This window comes from Rattus norvegicus, chromosome 19 (assembly GCF_021556685.1).
Source record: "Rattus norvegicus strain SHRSP/BbbUtx chromosome 19, alternate assembly SHRSP_T2T, whole genome shotgun sequence".
In the NCBI taxonomy this organism is placed as follows: Eukaryota; Metazoa; Chordata; class Mammalia; order Rodentia; family Muridae; genus Rattus; species Rattus norvegicus.
In genome coordinates, this window is record NC_141552.1 from 17104050 (window position 1) to 17124398 (window position 20349).

Genomic DNA, 20349 nt, shown 5'->3' on the forward strand with positions numbered 1-20349 from the left:
TCATATTTCAAGGCATTACTTACTTTTGTAGCACTTTCATTACCTTCTATATAGGCTTGAATTCACTTCCAATCATGTTCTGTATCATTATCCATATATTTATTGACACAAAAGTAGTGGAATTTCAATCATATCTTAAATCCTCATATTTTTCAATAGATAACATCATTCGACCCAGCCATTCTACTGTTTGTTTTGAAGCATCTACTTGATGTGGAAGTCTAGTATCAATTTTAGTTTGCTCTATCCATAACTCATGTGAATCTTTAAGCCAGTCTTCAACAAAACGCTTTGTCTCAATAAGTGTTTTTAATGCTATGCTGGAAATCGCTGCCAAAGTAGCAACAGAAATAAGGCTTAAAATAGTCGCTACAATGACTCCAAGAATTCTTTTACTTCTCTTCAGCAGATTATTAAAAAAAAAAACAATAATCACATGATTAAGAGGCTCTTGAGACCAATGACGTCCCAAATTAACAGGCATCCATAGATATATTTTTGTTGCATATATTAATAGAATTTTGTTTCATGTTAAACTGAACAGATGAATTAATACATGAATACAAATGACAGTTAATATAAGGAAATCCATTATTAAAATTAAATCTACCTATTAAAAACAAATATGGCATAGGAATACAAGTAGTAACCTTTTCTTTCTTAAACATCATAAAATTATACTGAGAGGCAGATTGAGCAGTCCCAGAAAAGCTTTCATTAGCAAGCACAACTTCTTTTAATGCAGTGGCAGTCTTCCACAAATGAACTTGAAACGCAGTAGGATCTTCCACAGAGGCCAGTCGGTTATCAGCAATGCCTCCATCTCCACACTCCATCAGCAAGCATCCATTAAGGCGTTCATTCTCCTCTCAGTTCATCCTGGTAACATTTGACAAATCACAAGTGGTAACATTCCATTCTGAACATGTATTAATAATTGGCCATAAGGACCCCAATTTATTCATTTATCTTGAATAATTTTTCGAAATATGCCAGGGCAGTATTTCCAATTGCATGGGAGATATTTTAAGCCTACATAAGTAAACCAAGCACAAATAGGATATACTGGCTCGCTAACAAATGTAATGTTATTCCAATTTTGGTTATAGACCAAGCTGTCAATCCTGGAGCCTGTAACAATTATTCCTGGTAATCGCCAATTTTAATAACCCATTTGTAGGCCTGGTCTCTTTCCTAAACACAAAGGCATCTTTAATCCAGCATAAGGAAAATTATACAAAGCTCCATCACGTCTATTCAAAAGGTCAAATTATTCCAAAGAGATGATAAAATGCTTGGGGTGGTGTATAAAACCACATCTGTTTCCCCGCCAAGTAGCAGGTTCAAATAAAGGTGGACAAGGAATATAAGCCTGAAAACTCGCATTGGCCGCAACAGAAGAAACCGTGAGTAAAGCACACACTGCTAAGAATACGTGCTCAGCAGTAAAGGACTTCCTGTAGGAGACAACATAGTTTTCCTTTCAGTACTTAATTGCCTCACCTAGGTAATGGGGTTGTCACTGCATCGATCCTTCTCCGTTGTCGTAGGTCGACACTAAGAGAAGCCAGGGCCTCAGTAATGGAGGACACCTCCTTCATCTCCGGAGAACATCCATCAGGAGAAAATGTAGCTGGTTTAACTGGATTCCTCTGAGGGTAGGGAGCGGTTCTTATCATTCTGTGCTTGGATCTGTCTCCCGGGTAACCAGAATAGTCTCCCATCCTGTAAGGAGACAAAACCCTCTCCCCTACATACAGTAATGTCCCTTCCTGTCATTCAGCATCTCGGGCAATTTTTATCCATATTGTCTGTTCCATGCCTTCAGAGAGAAGTCCAATAAAGAGTCTATCTGCTCTGCATATAACTTCACCTTGTGGTAAATTAAGAAGATTAATAAAAAATAATGCTTATGCCAATATTACTCTGGGACTGGTATGCCAACTCCATTCAGGCTGTGTAAGGTCATCTCTTTTCCTCCTTTTTAATTTTATAATTTGTCATTTCAGGGTATGGTGAACTCTTTCAACAAAAGCTTGTCCTTGTGCATGGCGTTCTATGCCAGTAATATGTACAGTATGATATCATTGACAAAATGGTTTTTTTTTTTTGCTCTGATTGGTATTTTATTTCTCCTTTACAAGTTCCACATAATAGACAAAGGCTTTTTGATAACATTGTTATCTTTGCTGGAAATGATCATATAATCATTTTAAAAAGCACAAATGTGCACATACAGGACTGAGGTTTCTACAGCCTGTAAACACCTCTGTGGGTTTAACAAGGAAAAAAAGCAATATACTGACAATTCAACTGTAACTCTTAGAAAAACACCGGTTTCCTTACCAAGCACGAGTGTCCTGTACAGGGACCTATCATCCCAGATGGCAATGAGTTCAAGCCTAGGGCAGCCAGGAGCAGTTCCCCACACCAGCTCAGAAGACCCTCCCCACCCAGCACTTCTTCCAAGTGCTCCTTAACCTCATCACAGGTGACAGCAGTCGCCCCAAGAGAGGACAGAGCAGCAGACACAGTGGTGGTGGTTCCCGAGTGTTGTTTGCGGCATTTCACATCCAGCGTCTCAGGAATGTGTCCATGCAAGCATGCGTACCATTCTTTAGACTGCTCCCCTCATTTCTCGAGTGAGGGGACCAGGCCTTCCTAATTCACTTTAGGTGCCTGGGATAACAAAGTATTTCACCAGAAGGGGTGTAAGCAGTACTATCTGATAAGAATACGAAGAAGGAAAAAGCAGATATCTTAAAGAAAACGTGTGTTCTACTCACACTAAAATATCAGACCAATGCACAATATACTGCAAAACTGTAACACAATACGGCCAAACACAATGTTCAAATATTGAACTGTTCAAGCATGTGAAGATCATCTTCTGAAAGACAAACTGGGTTCTTATTTTGTAGCTACCTTTGTGTAACTTGAACTACTGTCCCTCAACAAGGTCTGACACTCTTGGTACTTGTTAGGAAGTTTGATGAGACAATGTAAGCTCAACAGTCAACTCCCGGGATCTCCCAGCGCTCATTTTCAGCATTCGTCCGAGGACTGGGCATCATCTTCATCCCTCACTTCTCGGTATCTCCCTGAAGACTCCCCTTCTGGATTGTAGCTCTGGATTGTAATATTCAGTCTCTCGGATAGTTTCTGTGCTGCGAGCTTTGCCCGCATCTCCTCATAAATCTGCTTCTGCACTTTCTGCAGAGCCAGCTACTCTTCTACGGAGAGCAGCTGTGCAGGCAGGTGGTGGAGCAGAAGAAGGCGAGCTGCTGTGACATCATCAAGATGCTGCCTACCCCTGTGTCGCTGCTCTTCTGAGGAAGCAGGAGACTGAGCCCTCTGACAATGACTTGGTGAGTCACTCTGTTGTGTGGGTAACACATTGGTCTTAAACTTATGAGGAGGGGGCACTGGGTTTCTAGCTCGCATTTCTAGCACTGTCATGTAATGAGGCTTCTTAGGAGTCTCACTCTGCAGTTCTGGAAAGTTCTCAGTGCTGGTGTTTTCTTCTGAGGGTTCAGTCTGGTCTGCAGTTGTGATCTTTTGCAATTTAGTGATAAACAGACTGTTGACGCTGCTGGAAATCTCTTCCGCTTGACTTGAATGCTGGGGGAGATGTTCATTAACTTCAGATGGGGGAGCCTGGGCTGTGATGCGGACAGATGGGCTGGTACTCACTGTGCAGCTAGTCTCCAAAGTCTCTTCATTGCCTTTGTGAGTGAGCTGTGTAGGTTCCTGTGTTTCTGAGGTTGTTTTAGATGATTCAATGTCTACTGACAAACATTCAGGAACTAATGATGAAGTATCAAGCATCAGGTCAGAATTCTGGGCCTTGTCTATGTCGGTATCAACTCTTGTGGATGCTTTATGCCTTAGCTTACAGTCAACACTGACGGGATGAAGTAGTTCCGTTCTCCCTCTGACCTCTTCACTTTCTGAAATGGCAGCTTTCAGTTTGGCAGTGGTGTCTGAGATCTTTTTACCTTTGTCGGGCAATTTGCAAATGAATTTTTCTTTGCCCAAAAGTCTCTCCTGGCGCCTCAACCTCTCCCACAGCTCCGCCAAACTCTGCCGCCCCACGTCCTCAGGAACTGGGGGCTCAAAGCCACGGGGCAGGGAGCACATTGTGCATGGGCTGAGGCTGGCCCCGCAGGCAGGGTTCCCCAGCAGGGCCCATGGAGGTCACAGGCTCCATGGAGGCAGCAACTCTGGAGCACCTGCAGGAGTCGCCATTTTCCCGGAAGAGCCGACAAAATTGTTTAAATTGATAAGAAATATATGTTGGTCCATAATCAGTTTTAATTTTAGAAGGTGGTCCCATAACAGCAGAAGTTTCCAATAGATGCTGTATAACATGAGTAGTGCATACTCCTGGCAATGGTGTAGCCCATACAAATATTGAAAAATTATCTATGCTTACATGTATATATGAAAGGCGACCAAACTCAGAAATATGGGTTCCATCCATCTGCCACGATGTATTAGGTTGCATTCTTCTGGGATTAATTTCAGATGCAATACATTTTATAAGTGAAGGCTTACAAATAAGACAATTAGCAGTAATTTGTTTGGCTTCAGAATAGGGAACCTTATATTTAATATGCAAATATCCTGTATTGGCATGATTATGACTGTTTTCTTCTGGGGTAGCAAATGCCACTAATTGATCTACCATATGATTGCCATGTGTTAAAGATGCTGGCAATCTTGAATGTGATCTAATATGTGTAAAAAATATTCTGGAGTTTCAGAATAACAATAGTCCTTTAATATGTGAGAATAACATTTAATATAGGCTTAGATGTAGAAACAACAGCAGTTGCAATATTCTGTACTACTCCTACAACATAAGCTGACTCGGCTATAATATTTTTACATCATGAGTAAAATCCGGCAATACATTACTTACTGCTAATACTTCATTTTGTTGTACTGACCCAAAAGAAGATTCTTGTCCCCAAAATTAATCTTTGGTCCAATAAGCCATCTGTCTTAGATCTTTGGTCTTGGAGCCATCTGTAAACACAGTAAGGGCAGATGGTAATGGGTCAACAGAAATTAGTGTATTTATCACATTTTTTTTTGTTTTCTTAAGCAATCCCAGAATTTACTATGGGGAAAATGAAATTCAGTATTTCTAGTGTAAGAAATCATGGCTAATTGAAAAACTTCAGACGTCTGCATTAAATATTCCACTTTATTTTTGCTTAATGAGAAAACAAAAGCAGCACAATCATATCCCCACAGTGTAACAGGTCTTTGTATGCCTTGCTGAATAATTAAAGAAATTTGTTCCTCATATGTTGTTAATGTTTTGTTAAAGTTAAATTTAATATATATCCATTCTAAAGGCAGCTCATCTTGAGCTAAAGTGCCTATAGGATATTCAAGAGTATTTCAATATATAATTTAATAACTCTATCTGGATCAATACGTGCCAAAAATGCATCTTTCCATTTTCAGAGAAGATATACTTACATGCCTTCATATAAGCATTAATATCCCCAGTCTCCTTTATAGGTAATTATGCTCTCCTATACTCTTTATTAGCATTTTCCAAAGCAAGCATTTTCAGCAGTTGTCCTCTAGCTTCCACTCCTACCACTGTTCTTTCCATTGTTAATTTTAGTATACATAAAAACTTAATATATGGTTCATAGAAAGTTACTGCCTTTTTCAACCAACCACTATCATCCTTTATAATAAGTTGGTTGGGCCACACCTTGAACCGATGATAGACATTGTCCCAGGATAGACATTCTTTATCAGCAGGTCTCAGGGTAGAACTGGATATGTGACCCTGTGCTATAGCACTGTCCAGAGTGGTAAATGCAGCTTCTGAAGAGGAATGCAGGCCTGGCCTCTAGACCTCCACCTTCCAGGCCTGTCTGGAGAGCCTGATGTCCTGGCAAAAGAGACTCCTTCTCTCCAGAGGAGCACTGCAGTCAAATGACATCTCAGTGATGAAAACTATCAGTCCCCAAAGGCATGCCACTGAGCAGAGATAGCCTCAGTCATGCACCTCGGGCCATCCCCTGTTCCTCATGTCAATAACTCAACCTTTCATGAACTAGATGGCAATGCTTGAGGCAGGATGAACAGTAGTTTACTGGCCAATCTGGTCTCTATGACACACTCTCCCTGAAATCGGAGCCAGTAGGAAATTCAGTATGAAAGCTCTTTGTAGCCAAGCTCAACAACCCGGTTCAGAGCCTGGGACCCCACACGGTAGGATAAAGTGACTCCCATGCTTTTTCCTCTACCTTCAATATTCATGCTTTGGAATGCACACCCCTACAATGAGATCAATACACATGGAATAAAAATTAAACATAAAAATTAATGAAGACAATGCAGACAAGGTTTAAAGGATCCTGGGAGTCCTCACTCTGCACTTCCCTTTCCTTTGCCTTGGGAACAGCACCTGCACCAGAGACTGGAGACTTCCTCCAAGAGAGAGAGGAGAGATGCACTGTTCATTCAGCTGGAGAGCTGTGCAAATACCAGAGCCACCCACCTTTTCCTGACAGTGGGAGCTGGGCCCAAGTGTGGGCTGCTCCTACTAGAGGCACCACAAGAAGAGGACCACCTTCCTCAAACCTTCCTGGAAGTCAGAGCACTGGCTATGGACTTCCCTCAATCCTCAGAGGACTCTCTTTCAGCGATGGCTCAGAGCCTCTTAGGACAGAGAGGGACCAGAGCTTCCCCCCAAAGCAAGATCCCTGTCTTATCTGACAGGTATGAGGGCTTAGGAATGGGACAGAAGATGTGACAAGGTTACATGTAGCACAGGGGCTAGGTTAATAAAGAAATCAAAGAGGAAACAAACCTGGACGATTCCTCATCTGTTCTTTATTGCTCTATTCATAGGGATGAGGTGGCAGTGTGGGGTAGAGGACTTGGACACAGCACAGCCTTCTCTGCTCATTGTTAGCTTTCTAGGCTGCCTGGTCACTGTGACCAGCATATTTTCAACTGTGCCATTCTACTACCAAGACTGACACAACTGGTGACCATGTAGCAATAGTACTGTACTGACTTAGGGACATTTGGAATCACACAATGATCATGTGTCACAGATGGGTTTCTTTTTTTAGAAAAGGATTAAAACAAAAACTATTTATTTTGTCCATATGAGTGAGTACACTGTCCCTGTTTTCAGACACAACAGTAGAGGGTAGAAGATGAGATTAGAAATGGTTATAAGACACAGTGTTGTTGCTGGGAATTGAACTCAGATCCCCTGGAAGAGCAGTGAGTGGTCTTAACCACTGAGCCATCCCTCCAGCCCCAGTATATTGTATTTTCAATATTGTTTGTTTTTATTTCTTTTCTCACCTATGACTGTATGGCGTTTCTGTGAGTACAGGTACTCATGTGCTTGTGTAAAGGTCAGGGACAACCTGAGCACAAGTCCTCACCTTCTACCTCTCATCCATGGCTGTGTATGCTAGGCTAGCCCTTCCCCCTAATCCTAGAGACTGTCCACTTTAGGCTCCTATCTCCCTGTGGGAAGTGCTGGATGACAGACACTACTGTATCCAGGTTTATGTGGCTTCTAGGGACCTAAACTGTTGTTGGGCTTGTTCAGATGAAAATAAACACCATTTCACAGCCCTGGATGGGCCAGGCAGCGCACGGGTCTTTGCTGCTCTTGCAGAAGACTTGAGTTCAGTCTCCAGCACCAGGGTCAGGTGGCTCACAACCACCTGAGACTCCAGGTCCAGGGACTTCCAAGCTGTTCTGGGTAAACCTACATGGCAAAAGCAGGGCTGGGAGCTGGAGGCTTCTGGTGTTGGCTTCTCCCTGCAGTAGGGGGCAAATCATGGGCATGTGAGGTAACATGGAACCCTGTAATTCTACAAAGTGCAGAAGCTCCTGATGTCCCTCATGGTGCCCCAGAGCCTGCTCACCAAACATGGAGGCTTCAGTAACATGGCCTTGTCCTGACCTGTGTGCACTCTGCATCCTCACTCTCTACCCCCTGCTTTTCGTGGTTGGAAGTCTCAGGTGTAGGAGGTGCCTACCATAGGCCTCTTCTCTCAGCATTTCAGCATTTTACATTTTATGTAGTTTGTGGTGTTCCTGTGCCATGATATGCACATGGAGAGCAGAGGACACAATGTGGACTCAGTTCTCTGCTTTCACCCATGATCAAACTGAGGCCATGAGGCTGGGTGGCAGAGCATCTACCTGCTGATCTGTACCCACTTGACCTTCACCAAGCATCCTTTGCTGTACACAGATATATCAGCCTGTGACCCTCATCATCCAGACTCTTATGAAGCAAACCCCAGAGGTGTGGAGCTCTCACAGTTAGCCAGGGCTAAAGGGGAAGGCAGCAAGCCCTTCAGGAACTCTAGAAAAATGTCTATACTGGGACTAAACTCGTGCTGCCATGTAGGGCTACATTTTTCCTTTAAAACAGAAGGATGTGTGATGGTGGTGGCACAGGCCTTTGATCCTAACACTTGGGAGGCAGAGGCAGACAGATCTCTGTGAATTCTAGGCCAGCTCCCTCTACAGAGCTAGTTCCAGGTCAGCTACACAAAAGAAACCCTGTTTCCAAGAGTAAAACAAAGAAAGATAAAGAAAGAAAGAAGGGAAGAAAGAAAGAAAGAATTTATATTTTGTATACAATGAGATGCCTGCCTGTCTATGCCTGAACCATCATGGTAACTATAACTCTTGTCACATCTTCATTAATTCAAATACTGAAGGCCAAATGGTTAAATCTTAATGACAATACAATGAGGTGGGGGTGCTGAAGAGATGGTTGGTTTAGTGGCTAAGAGCAGAAGACCAGGGTTCAGTTCCCAGTGCCCACATGGTGGCTCCTATTAGCCTGTAATTGCAGTTCAATGGAACGTTCTGGACTTCATGGGCACCAGACATACCACATGGTGCACAAGCATGTATTAGGTGAAACACTCAGGCCCATAAAAATAAGTAAATAAAATATATGGTTAACAGACACTGTGATTCAGGAAATTCTTAGTGACTTTCGTTATCATTTCTCTCTCCTGGAGACCTGTCCTAATCATGGCTCAGCCTCCCTGGCTTCTAGGACATTTCCTAGCTCTGTGGAGCATGAAGTACTCAACACCATAAGCCAAGCATTGCAAATTCACTGCTACACCTTCTCCATGGCTGTGTCTAAAGGGAGAGACTTGGAATCCCACAGATGCAAGGCCAAACCTGTTGGGCTATGTGAGCCCAGCCACCCAATAGTCAGATCTACTCCTGTCCTTGGCTATGGCATGAGGATCTTAAGACAAATTAATCTGAAGGATCTCAACAGCTATGCTGTTACACCTCTCATTGCTCTGCCCAACCTACAAGCTCCTTTACTGGCTCAAATTCACACCCGAACTCCTCTCCTGCCTCAGCCACCATCAGCTCTTCTACTCCTCTCCACCTGTGCTCTGAATAATCCACACTAAGGTGGACCATAACCTCTTGTGGACTCCCAGACGTATATTTGTGATTACTCTTCATTTGCTGTTTTGTATGGGTAGGCGGGTTCCTCTAGTCTCATGCAGAAGAACACTGCTCACACATTTTGGATCTTACAACACCCTCTTGATTGAGAATCCTGACTAATGACTGACTGAGCCTTCCATGCCTGAAGTCACCCTCTGTCTCCCAGTCCAAGATGAGAATCCCCACCCTAATCCCATTGTGTCCAGTTTCATCTCAGAAGCTAGGCTCTGCACTACCCAATATCATTTGTATCTTCGTCTCTAATTTTCTGTTAAATCGTTCCTCTCTTCTTTAAAACAAGTTCATTTTGTTGTTTATTTTTTGAGACAGGGTTTCTCTGTTTGGCCCTGGCTATTCTGACATACTCTCTGTAGATCAGACTTGTCAGGAAACCATATATCTGCCTGCCTCGGCCTCTTAAGCACTGGGATTACTGGATTGTGCCAGCATGTTTAATTAAAAATTAATTAGTGGCAGTGCATGTTGGCACATGCCTTTAATTCCATCCGTTGGGAGGTAGAGGCATTGTGAGTTCCAGGACAGCCAGGGCTATAAATTAACACCTTGTCTCAAAGAAAACAAGCCAAAAATGAAACAAAAATGTTGCAATATGGTCTTCAGTATGTAACTGAGTCTGTTCTTGAACTCTGAATCCTCCCACTTTCACTCAGGTGCTAATCAGCAGGCTTCTGTCTTGACTTTCACTGCGCACTCAGGGCTGCCAGGACTGTTACCTCTCCCAGTCTAACTCCTGACTCTCTCATCAGCATCATCACAAAACTCCTGCTAAGAATTAAGGAAACCTGAATTCTAAGGAAGAGTCGGAGCTCCAGTATTTCCAAAGCTCACTCTAATACAGATGGATCCTATGCTGCAGTAAAATGGTCACAGCTGGAGGTCTTAATTCCAGGACTTGGGACAGAGGGGTTGGAGGATCTTGAATTCAAGGTTATTTTTCTGTTACATTGTTGCTCAAAGCGAGTTGGGCTGCTACAAGATAACCTGTCTCAAAACTATACCAAACACACCTAAAATGAAACAGAGGAGTTTGAGTGGGCACAGATGGGAAAGCTCCGCACTTTATGGCTAAGCCACCTGCTGCCAGCACCAAAGTCCATGCACAGCCCCGATTCTGAGCTGCCTCTGGGACCCTGCTCAGGAGAATGCACCAAAGTAGCTCAGATCCAGGGCTTTTGGTCTAAGAGGAATTCAGGCAGTCACTCTTTGGATGCCAGTTCTCCAGCTCAACTGCCTGCCAGCCCAGGATCTGGTCTTAGTCATGGCTTGGCACCCCTAAATTCCTCCCAGCTGTGCTCTGAACTCACCCTGTGCCCCGTTCTGATGAATCTGCCATTCTCCATGGGAGTAGCCTCAAGAAGTCCCTCACATCTGAAGCACCACTCTGAGTGCACTAAATACTGCAGGGGAGGGGTGTGGCCAGCAGAGCACCCAACCCTTTCAGCTGTAGAACATTTAGAGTTCTAGAGTGAGCACTGCTGTGCATTGTGGAACTTAAGCAGTATCCCAGCCTTGGCCTGGGAAGAGCCACTGACACCCACACTTTCTGGGGTGACATTGTCTCCTGAGGATAGAGTCAGATCAGGAGCAGCAACTGATGTTCACCAGAGACAAACTTTCTTCACCACCTGCCCATGCTGGCCCTAGGATCTGGGCTTTTTGGCTGACATGAGTGCTGAGCCCCCCAGGTAGATGGGTTTTCAGGGGTCAGGTGGTTATTGTCACCAAAGGTATCCACAAGGATAAGTCATACTGTACTAATTCCCATATTAGATCCCTTCTCACGGGTCACAGAGGCCGTGCTGGGTCCTAATTGTGGACCCAGGTTCCTGCGCACTTTTGAGGAGACTGGTCAGGGAGCAGGCTTCATGACATTTTGTTTGAATTATTTTGGGGGATTTTATTTTTACTGTTGGGGACAAACCTAGGGCTGCCATGTGCTGGGAAAAGACTTTGCCACAGCTGTAGATCATCCCTAATTATAAACTCCTAAATTCTCCCAATCCTGGAACTTTCTAGGTCCCTCACATGATGTAACCTTTGGGGGATTCCTCACATAGAATCATGGGGTGGATTGCATCCCAAAGAGAGACAGTGGGAAATGTTCCCCAGTGTCTGCCTGTGGCTGTGGTGATGAGAGTGCTGACCAGTGGATGGCAGGGCCCATGTGAAACCCTTTTGGTTTCCACTTGAGTGGAATTTTCACCATGCTTTTTTTTTTTTCTTGAAACACAGGTTGCCCTGGAACTTACAGTCTTCCATCACTCTGACTCAGTTTCCCATGACTGGGCTCACGGGCTTAAATTACTATGCCCATCTTTGTTTTTTTTTTTGGTTTTTTTTTTTGTATTTATAAATCTTCTAAAAGCCAGAAGGATCTAGAATTTAAAATTTTGCGGTCCAAGGCATTTCCAACAGGGGATTCTTGACCTAGGAGTATCCAGACCAGTTTTTATTGTGTGGGTACTTCATTCCCAGAACAGCTTATGTTAGACAAAGAGTTCCAAGGTGTGATGTCAGTGGGCATCAGGCGGTGTACCAAAGAGCAGCACCAACTCAGGTTGTAATTTAGGCTGGAGAAACTTACTAGGACCCTGGTAATCCTAGCACCCTGGGGCCTCACATGTCCTTAATCAGATCTGGCTATGAATCAACTGCTCTTGAGGGTGGATTGGAATTCTAGTCACTGTGAGGCAAGAGCATTAGGATCCTACAGCCACTCTAGGCTCCATAGGAAGACCCTGTTTCAATAGTAAAAGGGGTCACCTGCGAGTTCTTACTGTCTTCCCTGAGGCCTTCCTACTGGAGTTAGAATAGCTGTCTCACCAAGTTGAAGTAGAGGGCAGAATGTTGGTGCCTTCTATAATGAGGACTAGTGACAGATAGTCTATGGAAATTCTAGAAAGGTCTACAGGTATTTATGTCCTGTGCATGGGAATTGCTGGCTTCCCTGTGTCCTTTGCCTTTACTTTGCAGTCCATGGGGCACCTGGGAATGTCCCAAAACCAGGCTGCACACAGGGCTTTTCCCATGATTCTCACTTGCACCCAGTGCCTGCCTGATTGTCATAAGTCTGACAGAGCCACTGTATGCTCTCCTGACACCTGCAGAGAGCAGTATATGGGACCCTACAATCCCCACACTGCCCATCAGTGTCTACAATGTCCCTATATGGCACTGAGATGGTCTAAGCTCCTTCCCGCCTATATGCTGCATCAGAATCTGACCATTCCTAATTTCCTCCTCTCACACCCACACTAGAAGCCCTGTACCCACACTAGCCCCAGCTGGCCTGTTGCCTACTGACATCTCATGGACTCTGTCCCAATCCCCTGCCCAGCCCTGACCTGCCCTGCCCCAGTCCCCTGCCCAGCCCTGCCCTGCCCTCACTCAGCTGACATTGTGGAAATCTCAAGACAGTCACTGGACAATGGCTGACACACTTGTCTGAAGACTGGAAATGTTTCTCGATCTTGGAGAGGAAAGAAGGACCCTCCAACTACACTGAACTCTAAGGAAGTTTATTCAGGTGAGGGATGACAGGGACTGTTTTGTCTCATGTCACACATGACAGTAGAAAATATCCTAGGTATTGGATGCCGCTGTTAGCATTAACAGAACAAAACACATAGTGTTGAGTAGGATAATAAATTATGAGTAGGATTAGAAAACCCCAAGCCTCTTCCAGGTCCTAAGAGGGCAAAAACTACCACCAAACATAGCATTAATGGGATAGGTTGGTTAAATCTAGTTACTAGATTCTAGTGTGATACCTATGACCCTTTTTGTGTCATGCTCAGCTTACAATGACTAGAGGACCTAAGCCTGAGAGTCACCAATGCCTCTCCCTTGCTTCTCCAGCTGCTGAGCATTGAAAAGCCCTAATGGGACAGCATCTGTTTGCAGACATACTGGATTATTCTTCTTCACTTTATCTCTCTGAGTCACCTCCACTCACAGTAAGTATGTTTAATTCCATAAATTGGAAATGAGGCACGTGGAACATATACTTTCTCAATACAATCACAGATTTCCATGTAAAAGGTGAAACTGAACTGTCCCACCTAAGTCCTGGGCTTGCACAGACCTGCTCTGGAAAAGAAACATGTGGTCACAGCTGCAGTCTGCATTCACTATGGATGGTCTTGAGGTCCTCCCTAAGCTGCATAGATTGAGATAATTATCTTGCTTTCTATCAAAAGAATTCATTATGCCAAGTTGGCCTGTAGAAGGATGCTAGTCTCTTCTGTATTTCAAGAGATGTGCTTAATGTATATAATCATCGATAGTAAGTGAAAGATCAGTTTGGAATTGAAACCGAGTGATGCTGGAGGGTGATCCTGAATGCACAATGAGCAGTGGAGGCACCAGAGCCCGGTGTGGATGCCTAGCAGGCTGCCACATTGAGCAGGCACTGCTCAACCACCTGTACATACACATCTCCTGAGATCTCTCTCCTTAATTGAAGGTGATCGTGTCCATCTAGTATAGCACATGCCCTGGACGGACAAAAGCTACCTACAGGAGCTGTGGTGATGAATCACAGGTTAGAGCATCTGCTGCTCTCTCAGAAGAACCACATGGTCCCTAACAATCATCTGCAATGGGGAATGCTATTCCCTCTTTTGGATCATGAGGGATATGCACTCAGGAGTGGCCCAGATACATTTGAAAAAAAAAAAGATCCATTGAGTTAAATGATAAAAATAAATATAATCAGCAACAATAAAAAACACAGCATATGAATGATCAAGTGAAACAGCACCTATAAAAACCTATTTCCCAAAATGACATTGATGGTCATTATCTTTGTGGTTTAATACTAATGCTGTATTGTAAGAAAAACTGAGGCACATGGTTCTCCATTAGGATTATTCTATATTCCTTTGTGAAAGTTGTCATTTTTCTGCAGCTCTACAGGCATGAGTGTGTGTTACTCAATATCTGGTGCACACAGTCAATAAGGAATGTGTGTTGTAGACTGATATAGACTAGGATGAGCAGAACACATGACAGCATGGATACAGTATGTCAGTGATTACATCATAAAGTGTGTGTCCATAAAAAAAGTCACATTATCCACACAAAAGACACTATCACCCTGTGTACCCCTTGGTGGCTTTGAATTCCCTATTTACCCATGCTCCCTGGACCATGCAAAGATCCATATCCAGCTGTCAGTTCTAAGTCTACAGGAGGGGAAAGGACCCTTGAATAAGATGGTCTTAAGAGTCAAGAGTTACAAATCAATTTTTATTCATAAGGAATACATTTAACAAAAAACAGGCATAAAATGAACAACTAAAATGGTATAAAAATGAAAAACAGTAACAAGAATATATAACTATGAAATAACAAAAAGAAAACTTCAATGAAAATCATAACCAAAAACATTTCTTAACAGCATTTTCTTAATGAACATTTAGAAACACAGTTGTAGTGCTGTTTCTCCTCTAGGACGTGAGATGTCAAGGTAGTCCCCTCAGTTGTCTCTCAAATGGTGTTGTCGGTATGAGAAAGGAGAAAGACCTCAAGGAGATAGGCTGGCATACGGATAAATAAATTTAGGGTCTCTATACATTGAGGAAATTATCTGAGAAGAAGAATATTCCCCCAAAAAGTCTTTGACTGTGAGGATTGTCGTCACAGGGAACTCTTGAGAGAGAAACTCATTCCTCAGGGGGCTGTCTTCCTGGGATCCATGCTATGCCATGTCTCCTGCAGTTCCTGAGACCTGGGAGGAGAAGGCAGCTATTAAGACACTGATTTGGTGGGGACATGCATACCAGCTGTCAAGTTGCTGCCTTCTGTCCCCTCAGCTGCATTGGACAGACAGCACTGATCTTTTCACTGAAATCATTGCTGATATCTCTGCAGGCTGAGGAACATCACCAGCAACCCTCACAGCACTGTGGGAGAACAAGCTGCTCCTCAGACTCTACCAGTGCAAACCAAGAATGGGGAAATGGGGAGAGACCTAATTGGGGTGCAGGAAGAAAGGAGATGGCCACATGATACCCAGATCAAAGCCAATGACCAGGACTCATTTGCCATTTGCACTTGGTTCTTATCCCTACAAGGTGCTTCCAACCATCACATGACCCCTGTATGACCTTTGTCACACGACCAAGAACTCGTTCAAAACTCTTCATAGCATCCAATCTGTGATAGGGAGATGCAGTCATGTGATATGTTATTCCTCTGTCACCATTTCTGGACTGCAGTTACAAAAAGGGCAGAGAAGTATAATTGCCAACAATTCAGTTTCTGAAGAGTGGTTAACATCCCAGAATACTTGTGCATAGACAGAGCAATGAATAACTCTATCACATGAGGTGGGTGACTGACTGGGTGTGGGGAGATTAGAAAGGTGATAGGGGAAGCAAAGATGTATCCAATAGGCAAATGGTATCAGACATTGTTAATCTGACTCAGCTGCTTGTTCCTACCACATTTTGCTGGGTCTGGAGGTTGCTGGTCTTCTCCTGTTCGTCTTCATCATTCGGGTTCAACTCAAACAAATATCGCTGTACCTCCTTGCTCTCCTGCTTCAATGTGACCAACTTCTTCTTCATACATGCCTGGTCCATCAGGAGCCGGCTGTGCAGGTTGCTGGAAACACACTCTGCATAGTAAGATCCTGAAGCCTCTTCCTCCCATTCCAACTGCCAAATCCCACAAACTCCACCAGGACCCAGATTCCCATAAAGACTTCATAGAATACATCTCCATACATGTAAGGCTGCTGCACAAACAGCAAACGGCCAATCCAGGGAAGAATAAATTGTTTCTGTGACCCAAGCACGAATAAGAGTCCATGTCTGTCCAAAAGAACAAGGGATCTACAACTACCCATGAGAGCCCAATGCATCGGGACAGCATCAATTAGTAGGCAGTAAACAACCACAAGAGGACAGTAGAACCAAGGGAGGTCATGCTAACCATGTGGTCCACACATTGAGCTTTGTTAAACCTGGTATGACCCCAGAGGCCCAGGTTGGCCTAATAACACTCTGATGCCTGAATCTGTGTAGTTCTATCCAGAGCCTTCTAAAGATGCATAGACACTGTGGTGATAACTGACAGTCTCTTATGGAACTGAAACTGAGTCCAAAAGACCCACGGCACAGTGATATTTAAACAGCAGAAGAGATGGGCCCAGAGCTGCAGACCCCCCGGTCCAGAACAAAGAGAGGCAGACATGGCCATTCCACAAGTGATGGGCCCTTCTGACCAGTACTTACCGATAGAAGTTAATCTCCTTCTTGAGCTCCTGAAATTTCTCACGATGTTCAATATTCTTTGTGTCTAAGTTGTGCAGTAATGACATGACCTCTTTCTCCTTTATCTTCAAGTTTTCATAAAATGGATTTGGCCTGAAGTAGGGGCTGGCCCCAGGAAGATAGAACCCAATGAACATCGAGGTTTAGGATTATATGAACTCAGGCTGTGTCCTGTACTACCCCAGCCCTGGAAGGACACTTTCTGAATTCTACATATTTGGATCTTCTTCAGCTTCAGAAACTTGGAATTGTGTGCCCAGGACAACAGAAGCTAAGCACCCAGATAAAGGGTTCCCTGGCTCACTTTTTTCAATCAGGAGGGCTGGATCTGCATTCAAACCTGTTATGCGGTCAAGAGCCTAGGCCACAGAGCTTACCCAACCACACACACACACACATACATCCAGAAACCTCTGATTTCATTTTTCCTGTTTTGACAAGTGGAATGCTACAAGCCGAATAACTAATATTCTAGAGGCAGACAGTACACATAATTCTGGAGATGAGACCAGATATTGCCACAAACTTATAATCTGCCCAAGGCATACAAATGTATAGACAAATGTGACCACACAGGCAAGGAACTGTGCTGTTGAAAGTGGGGCTTCCAAAATAACGCACTTACACCTCCATGAAACTATTATACAGGTAAATCCTGAGGTCAAAAAACAGACCCCTAAATTCCAAGTGTGCAGGGACATAGAAACATATAAAAGTTGTACATAGGCATGCAGACCTGTGCACACACAGACACACAAACTGGGACACACCCACAAGAAAAGAAAATTAAACAGACTCAGAGAATGAGAAAGAGAGACAAATATGGAAAGAGCACAATGAGAATCATTAGAAATGTATGCACCATTACTGTCTCAGTGTTTAAGGCACACAGACAAGAAGGAACAGGCCTGAGCCTCAGGCCTTCTAGTTAAGCATGGAGATGAACAATGTGGGACCTGTTACCTAAGGGTGCTGCCATGAGATGATAGCGTTCAGTCACCTTCCTAGCAAGTACAAACACTCTCCACAAACTCACAGCACCTAGAACCTTGCAAAGCTACCACCTGTCAAGGGCTATCAAATTGTACACTGGGAACTCATGCTCCAGTGACTTTATCCCTGAATTCTTCACTCAGATCACAAGTTCAGATTTTCAACAGGCGGAATCAGAGAGTCCATTTTCAATCTCACTCCTCAGTAAGGGTCAGGTTCTGAATCTCCTCTCTATGGGAGATGAGGTTTAGAACAAGGTCTTTGTTTGGAGCAATGCATACCTCTTACTCATGGATCCCCCTGTCACATAAAGGAGGCGATCTGTCAGCTCATTTCTCTCCTTGGTAGTTAGCTCCAGTTCTCTATTCAGCCTCTCCTCTTCCTCGTTGGCCTGCACCTTGTTTAGGACATTTTCAGGGGATGACGTCTGTCTGCAGGCCGCTGTAGGTAGAAGAACACAAGTGAACCCGCATGGGGCGAATGCATAGAGCATACACAGACCACAGTGAGGTCCAAACAGGAGAACATGCTTGGAAGCCAGTGTCACTGCAAGGAGTTTGGTCTATGTGTAAGAGGCATCCTAAGTGGATCACAGTTCCCCCACTACTATATAGAGACCAAGAGATGTAAGCAGCCAGGTGTTCCCCATGCCTGTCCACACAGGCTTACAAGTACCAGAGAGATGCCTTCTCCAGGATTATTATCAGGTAAGCAGGCTACAACCTGGTTTCAGGACCCTCACCCCTCTGGTTTCAGAAGTCAGATCATCAATTCAGCATCCACAATGACTTGATTGATCAGGGATACTCAGATATCCTACACTGTTACTCTAGTCCAATAACTTTGCATTAAAAAGTCATGTAGGGGGAGGACATGGTCAACAGACTTATTAATTCCCCCTACTGAAATGACAAATGCCCCAGAAGTGCCAATAGGTTACAGGCTCTTTCTCTACCTGCTCCATATAGTTTGGCTACTGTAGAAAAATATCTGCCACACAGAACCTCTATTATATGAAGGTAAGATTGGCCCCATCACCCGGAGGTATTCAGAGGAGTTCTAAGAATATAAGGTCATGCCAGGAGCACAGTTCTCTCCCTCTTACGACTGTCAGATATTCACTGAATTTAAAGAAGCAATGAAAGTGAAGTACATTGATGCCCTGTTTAATTCAGAAAAGTTATACCCTCCATGCCTCCTGATGGTGTTATTATATCAATTTAACATACCAAATGCACTGTAAAAGTAAAGACTAGAAGTTCACCCAATAATAGCATAGGCATTGCCATATCCTCCATGTGGTTATGGAGAAACTAATGATGTGAAAACCTTGACTTTCAGGAATTGTGATAATCATGGAATTCAATATCTGTGGAGATGTTCCAGTGGTTGTGGCCCATTACTAAGAAGGCCAGCAGAAGACCCCCACACACACCCCTGACAGGAAGCTCAACATACACTGCCCAGAACTTACTCCACATTCCCCATGTCCTGTGTCCATCATTACCTTTAGGTTTCGTTTGCTTCACTCTAGACTCTTCTCTATCAACATCAACTCTCCCAAAGTGCCTACAAAGACGGGCAAACATGTCTGTGGATATATCCTTTGGACACTAAGAGAAAAAGTAGGGAATTGGTTGTCACAACAATACTGGTGACATCACAGGGATTCCAAGAAGTCTCTAGGAGACAATAGAATGTCCACGAAGGGACGGCTGATGTCATGGATAACAGACTTTGCCTTCTTGCTAATGTTCTCCCTGTACTGAGCAAAAGCTGATGTGCCCTTTTCAGGGGACTTCCCTGTGGCATAGCCACTGAGCACCACATGATTCCAAAGCCAAATTTGGCTCTAGGCTTGATTGGAAAAACCTAAGTCATTGCTATGTATCTAAATGAGTGCTTCCTCCCCAATCCCTGCACAGAAATGTTTCATCCTACCTCAAATTCTCCTCAGTCAGCAATATTACCCATTAATGATTACTGAGAAATCACACCAGTTCCTATAAGTAGTCAAAGAGGTCTCCTGTCTCATCATGTGCAGGTGCATGAAATCAAACCCAGAAATAGCCTGTAGGGTAGGTTGTAATGTGGCTGTGTGTTATAGGTACAACCTGAAGCCTTGTGCTTAACATTTGACAGTTGCCACCAGATTCTTTAGGAGAAAGAATTGCATTCATTATGGTCCTGGCAACAATGTGGTGATCTGTTAGGAGAGGAAACTGAAATATTGGATCCACCAGTGAATGCACCCTCAGGCTGAGTGTGGGGCTCTCCTCTTTGCACTTAAGTTACCAAAGTAGGATTGCTTACAGGCCTCTCTAAGCTATAACGTGTGATTTCATCTGAAAAATAAAATAGTCAGCAGATGTGTGGGGGGGGATGCAGCCAAAGGAGTAGGACAAGCCTAGAGACATAACTCAGTGGACAGAGTAAGAAACAAGCATCTTCACTCCTGTTTCATGAATCACCCCACAAAACACAAAAGCATCTATCGTACTAAAAAAAAAAACCAGTTATTTTATTGAATGCATACACTAATACTGTTTACAGTGTT

General features: G+C 43.8%; 2 protein-coding genes and 1 pseudogene across 8 annotated transcripts in view; 1 reads left to right on the top strand and 2 right to left on the bottom strand.

Annotated features, from left to right (window-relative positions):
* LOC147998906 (disks large homolog 5-like) overlaps positions 1–20349 on the bottom strand; it is a 124855-nt gene that overhangs the window by 66281 nt on the left and 38225 nt on the right. Inside the window, exons 1-5 of one of the 4 annotated variants that reach the window (XM_087595888.1) lie at positions 19300–19441; positions 18074–18233; positions 16761–16904; positions 15966–16128; positions 14756–15250 (exon numbers count right to left, since the gene is read on the bottom strand). In XM_087595888.1, coding sequence (XP_087452014.1) covers positions 15221–15250; positions 15966–16128; positions 16761–16904; positions 18074–18233; positions 19300–19381 — 579 coding nt within the window. In that variant the 5' untranslated portion in view covers positions 19382–19441 and the 3' untranslated portion in view covers positions 14756–15220. Of the gene's footprint in view, positions 1–14750; positions 15251–15965; positions 16129–16760; positions 16905–18073; positions 18234–19299; positions 19442–20349 lie in introns of those variants that run through there. The other 3 variants (XM_087595889.1, XM_087595890.1, XM_087595891.1) reach the window with 3 other exon arrangements.
* Positions 3016–4140, bottom strand: LOC147998909 (DNA-directed RNA polymerase II subunit GRINL1A pseudogene; annotated as a pseudogene).
* Positions 3324–20349, top strand: part of LOC147998910 (disks large homolog 5-like) — a 37389-nt gene continuing 20363 nt past the window's right edge. For 3 of the 4 annotated variants that reach the window (XM_087595679.1, XM_087595683.1, XM_087595685.1), the window contains exon 1: positions 3324–3368. The gene's annotated coding sequence lies outside the window, so the exon portion shown is untranslated. Of the gene's footprint in view, positions 3369–13377; positions 13476–20349 lie in introns of all 4 variants that reach the window. The other variant, XM_087595681.1, reaches the window with a different exon arrangement.